The sequence below is a fragment of the Zeus faber genome, assembly GCF_960531495.2.
Source record: "Zeus faber genome assembly, chromosome: 2".
In the NCBI taxonomy this organism is placed as follows: Eukaryota; Metazoa; Chordata; class Actinopteri; order Zeiformes; family Zeidae; genus Zeus; species Zeus faber.
In genome coordinates, this window is record NC_137189.1 from 3,324,701 (window position 1) to 3,330,835 (window position 6,135).

At 43.3% G+C, this 6,135-nt stretch overlaps 1 protein-coding gene across 1 annotated transcript; it reads right to left on the reverse strand.

Annotated features, from left to right (window-relative positions):
• Nucleotides 1–2,692: 2,692 nt before the first annotated feature.
• nkx2.2b (NK2 homeobox 2b) lies at nucleotides 2,693–4,154 on the reverse strand (the record flags this gene model as incomplete). The annotated part of the gene is made up of 2 exons (XM_079996596.1): nucleotides 2,693–3,252; nucleotides 3,965–4,154. The coding sequence occupies 2 exons, from the start codon at nucleotides 4,152–4,154 to the stop codon at nucleotides 2,693–2,695; spliced, it is 750 nt and encodes a 249-aa protein (XP_079852722.1).
• Between the last annotated feature and the right edge of the window lie 1,981 nt (nucleotides 4,155–6,135).

Below are 6,135 nucleotides of genomic sequence, written 5' to 3' on the forward strand. Positions count from 1 at the left end.
GGACCCATTGCTCTCGAGCTGCAAACAAACTCTGTGTGTGAGGACACAAACACGGAATATGTTTTGAACTGTTTTCGGCTCCTACAGTTTGTGTGTTAGGTCTGGCTTCAATGCTGCAAAATAAGGAGGGACACCACACTGAAACAAAGAGGGCAAAATAAATACAATTTCAAATGAAATGTCTTTCCCACATCTAGCAAGTAAGAGGATACATACACACACACGCACACACGATATTGATCAAACTTGAACGACAAGACGTCTGAAACGTCCCAGTTCTAACAAGGCCTCAGCGATGTCTGTGTGTACTGCCGTTGTCGTTGTCGTTGTCGGCAAGATTACAAATACAAAAACGCTAAGCAATAACAATAGGGGCCCCTAGTAATATAATATAGTTAGACAGTCGTTATATGTTGTAACGAAAACACTAACTGTGAACATGACATGTGAAACTGTGCAGGCTGCAGCAGAGCGGTAAGTTTCTCAACAGGAAAGTGTGGTTGTGGGCTGATTGTCCCCATTCCGTGCTATTTGTCTTTATTTTTTTTATCTTTTCATACAACTTTTCAGCGTTGTTTTGAAAGTGTCAGGACAAACATTGAATAAATTCAAAAGAGGTGACTGAGATGGGGAGGTTTTGTTTTGAGATCTCGTCTTTTGGGGAAACTTTTTAAAACTCAGGGCTGTAAAAAGAAAAAGGAGAAAGGGCGAGAAAACACAACACAGCTATTTGAAGCTCCATCTTGGCTGTCCTCGTTAGGTTTCTTGGTGCGTGGGGTAACAAAGTCGCAAGTCTTTTTAAACAAGGGTTTGCTGGCATCTTGTGGTCCAACACCAAACGACAAATCTGAATCTTAACGGTGTAAATGTGATGGATGCAAGCAATAAACAAAAAGAAAACAATAAAAGAAAACAAATTATTATTATAATTATTATTATTATTATTATTATTATTATTATTATTGTTGTTGTTGTTGTTGTTGTTTTATTATTGAATTACAGCAACAATAATAACAGTATAATACATGCATAAAATAATTTACAAATATAATTACTAAATAATACATGATAAATACATGCAATTTAGGTGCAATTTATTTTTGTTTAGGGCCTCCACCCGGACCAGTCCCAAACAACAGATAGAGAATGGCGGAGGGAGAGTTTGTGTAAGATGGATGGAGATAAAGAATAGAGAACTGAGGAGGGGGATGTTGGAGGTGTTGCTGTGGGAGTTTCTTGTTCTTCATGTTCTCATTCTTCTTCTGTGGGGGGCGACAGCGACGAGTTGCAAAACACAAGTTTGTTTTAATTTTAAAAAAATGTAAAAAAAAACACCTAAAAACAAGACCCTCATTGCACCCCCATCCCAGCTGCCCCCCAAAAAGTGTCAGCCTGGACAAAAACCCTGAGATACTTACCCCTAGAGATGATCCGGCCCTTTCCGACACCTCTGAATGGAGGGGACCCCCCGGCAGAGCCCCCCCCCCCCCAGAGCCATCAAAAAGCCCCAGATGAACCCTGAGCATCCCCAGCTGCAGCACCACACTGGCGGGGTCCACGCCTCCTTTGTCAAATCACAAGTAAACACCGACGAGCTGCAAAACGTTGTGTCGACTAATCTCATCCCTGCAAATCTCACTCTCATTTCTAGTTTAATATAGAATTACTCCATGTCTGTTGGGTTCTGCGGCGCTCTGTAAGGGGTGTTATGCATTTTATGCAGTTAAGTAGAATAAACACAACAACGACTTTGACTTGATTTGATTTGAATTATTTGGATTATTATGGGAAACCTAAAATCATCTTCGTGACATTTCGATGGTGTTAAAAACGGGATTCGTTCTGCTAAACGAAGGAATGGATGGGTAAACGGCTTCCGAAGGGGTATAAATATACATATAAATATAAATCTTGACAGGTTTGTGCATTAGAAAAATAGATTAGAGGAGGTGGAACTATTACCAGCTATATATCTTTGTAAAAAAAAGAATATTTATCAAATGACCATCTATAATTCGTTATTTAAAGAGTTGTAGTCAAAGTTCAATTAACTTTAATTATATACCTAATTAATTTTCATATATTTATATTTTTTTACTGAATTGCCGCGGAATTAATGAAAACTGCGTTATTTGTTTTCCTATTATGTACAACAATGTCATTTTATATTGCATTCATTTTACAGTTGTACTATTTTTGAAATTATGTGGCGTCAAATGTGTCATTTATATTGTTTTCACAACCTAGCGTCAACAAACTGAAAACATATATATTTAATATATCCCTATAGTTTTAAACATTCAGGAGCGAATAACAAAAGTGTTAAAATATGAACAGATTCCCGGGAATTAAATTTAATTTTTCAAGGCGCATAATAAGCAACATTGTTTATTCAGTCTCATAAATATCAAGTTATTACAAAACAACGCACGTTATAAATATAAACCCCACGGGAAGTTGTTCACAGTCAAAATAACAAAGTCCTTCATCAAACACAACGAAAAAAGGGGAAAAACAGCCAAAAAAAACACGGGCTCAAAATCATGTCCATTATAAATTCACTTTCTTCTTATTGTGTTTTTTGTTTCGTTTTGTTTGTTTTGTTTCGGCCGTGACAAAAAAGTAAAAGTCAGTAAATGTCCATTAGAAGCAGCCAGTAGTTTTTTGTTTTTTTTTGGTGTTGTTTTTTTTTTTACCAGGTCCAGTGGTACATCTGGGCCAGGTGGTGCACACCGGGGAGGTGCGACACCGCGTCCGGGCCGTAGTGGGAGTGGACGTGCATGTGGGACAGGGAGTAGCCGTTGCAGGCGGAAAGCGGGATGCCGGTGCGGAGCTCGGCCTCCAGCCCCCGCGCCTTGACGCCGCCGGTCTCCCCCGCGCAGGGCTTCCCGTCGCGCACAAGGACCGGGATGGCGACGCGCCTCGGCGACGCCAGCTGCAGCATCCCCACGCTGCGCTCGGCGCGGGCCCGCTTCATCTTGTAGCGGTGGTTCTGGAACCAGATCTTGACCTGCGTGGGCGTGAGCCGCAGCGCGCCCGCCAGGTGCTCGCGTTCCCGCGCGGACAGGTAGCACTGCTGGCGGAAACGGCGCTCCAGCGCGTGGGTCTGCGCCTTGGAGAAGAGCACGCGGCGCTTGCGCTTCTTCTCCGGGCCGCAGCCGGCGGCGTCCGGTGGGTCCACGTCCTGGGACTCGTCCGTGGAGAGTTCCGGGGATTTCAGCGCCGCCCGGGAGTCCACCGGGAGGCCGTGCACTGTGAGGGGGGGGGGGGGGTGTCATCACGGTGTGTTTAAATTATTAGAAACTACATTTAAACAATAGATGGATAGATGGACAGACACACAGACACACAGACAGACAAACCGACAGACAGACCGACAGACAGACCGACAGACAGACAGACAGACAATTAAACAATACATGTTATGTCGAACTATTAAATATTTTAATGTACATTCGAATGTAACTCTTAAGTGTCTAATAATATCACAAATTGTTGAAATAAAACAGGAATAAAATCCGAGGAGTTTGTTGAAATCCCCCCCCACTTCAGTATTGTTCATTAATTTCGCACGGATATTTTTGGGGTAGTCCGAGAAATTTCAGATGTGGTAATATGAGATCAAAAATAATAATTCAGTGCATTACATATTAAATGAACCAAACAGTTTTAAGGAGTGACCATATACGAAATATTAGACAGAAAATATAAATTAGTGGTATCAGACAATGGACGAAACAGCTGTAGTATACATAAACATGTTATTTTTATTTTATTTTAATTGTTATCTCTTTCTTGACGCGCATTGCTTTTCCTGCTATAACACCCGAATTTCAATACTGATTTTTAAAATGTAATACTGATTTTATCTGATAATCTTATGTTAGCATATCTTATAAACAGTTAAAAAATATATACGTACAGGGAAACGACAAGGCACTGGCTGATCCAAGCCATTGCGCACTGGAGCTGTGGTTGCACAGGCGGCTGTTTATTTCCCGTTTGACATTTTGGGATGTCCTCTTCTCCAGAGCCTCGCTGGGTATTTCCTCCGTCTCATCCTCCGCCTCCTCGGCTCCGGACGCGCCGATGGCGTCGGGAAGGTCCAGAATGTCCCTCACGGAGAAGCCCGTCTTGGAGCTGCCAAATGACATGGTATAGTGGAAGGAAATCCGTCGAAAAGGGTTGTTGCTGTGAACTAAAAAGATACAAAATAAATTGTAAAAAAAAAAAAAAGGAGGGTGGAGGTGCGGGGTTGATGTTGGAGGAATGTCCTCCGCCGGGGCGCGTCTTTCTTGGAGTCTCCGGTGGCGGCGGTGGCGGCGCCCGGGAGTTTAAAGCTCAGGCAGGCTGCGCCGGGGACATTAACATAACGGAGACCATCACTAAATACATTGGCCTATGAGCTTTACACTTACACGGCGCAATGAAAAATGCAAAAGCGGGGAAACGTAGGGGGCGGGTCCTCGGAGTCAAGTGGTTGAGGCGCGCCGCGTCTCCGCGGTGTGGGCCGCGGGCGCGGAGCGGCGTCCGTCCATCCATCCGCCCATTCACCCATTCACCCATCCAATCATCCATCCCCGGTGCAGGTGCTCCAAAACCTCATTAGTCTTCCTGCGAACTTGGCAATTTCGGAACGTTCACATATTTAATTTCCCCTCAGAGTGTTATTCATACCTACATGGATGATCGCCCTGGATGGAACACGAGGGAGGAGAAGTGGTGGTAGTGGTGGTGGTGGTGGCGGTGGTGGAATTGAGCCTATTTTCTTTTTTCTTCTCCATGATCCCTCCGCTGCGTCAATATTTAGGCTGAGGCTTAACTCGAGTAGCGGAAGATTCGCGCGTCCGTGTTTGCTCTCCTCTGTGTAGCTTATCTCTGAGAGGGTCACGATGATAAAAAATTAAATAAAATCACTAACACGCATAATTATGACGGTATTCGCAGGGTTTTTATTTTCAACGATTTTCTTCTATCAAGATCTAAAAAAATAATAATATTAATAATAATCCGTTTAACCTTAAACATATACATGGAATTGCGCTCAAACATTGAAGTCTGAGTAATGACGGCATCTAGTAAACTGGCAGGCGGTGACGTCACACACAGATATAATACCACAGTAATGATTTAGGTCTCATGATTCTGAACCTTTTTGATATCCAGGATATTAACTCTATTCGATACGCGTTAAGCGTCGCGGATTGACTGATGGGCGGACATGGTTTAGTCCAAACTTCCATAGCTTTATAATTAGGGCGTGGCGGATCAAAACAGATATTATTGTAATTTGTACATTATGTAATGCCGGTAAAGTCTTTTAAATAAAATAATGGTGAAGTATAAGTGTTGATCGTTTTTCTGGGGACCCTGCTTCAACCTCTTGGAAGGATCGGATTCCTTTTAGTGGTGCATCAATTAGAATTTTTATTTAATTATTTTACAGGATTTCTTTATCTTATAATGTATCTATGTATTTTACGAGTTATTTATTTAAGCATGTATTTATGTATTGAAGCATGAATTTAATTTCTTCACCCCCCCCCCCCCCCCACACACACACACAAAAATCAAATTTCGTTTAAATGTTCATGCTTCATTTCCTCCTATGTGCTCCCACCGCCCTGGTCCCCGTGTTGCACGTCTCGGCGACAGTAAATCCCGTTGATTGTCGCTCGGCGGTGTCGCGCCGTCCTGGGTGGTCGCGCACTGTGCAAACACACGCACTAACCGACCGCTAAGCTGCGCACAATGGCGGGGATGTAGACAAATGTCCGGCTGCCTTTGGAGGTGCCTGTGAGGGCCCAGCCTCCGCATCTATTTGGGCTGGACGCGGGATAATGGCTGATTGACGCCCCCCACCACAACACACAGTACAATGAGAGGCCGAGCTGCGCGGAATAAATCAGAGGCTGCAGCGAGTTGTCATGGTGTTCACACTGCACGACTCAATGGACGGTCTCCCCATTCATCTCCCGCCACCCATGCACCCCTCTCCCTCTCTCTCTCGCCTAATTTATTCATTATTGTATTTATTTATTTTCATGTATGCACCCTTTTTTATTATTCTATGCATTCTTTTCTATCGATCTTGAGTATGTTTTTTAACTGTCTATCACTTCATTGTCTTTTTTT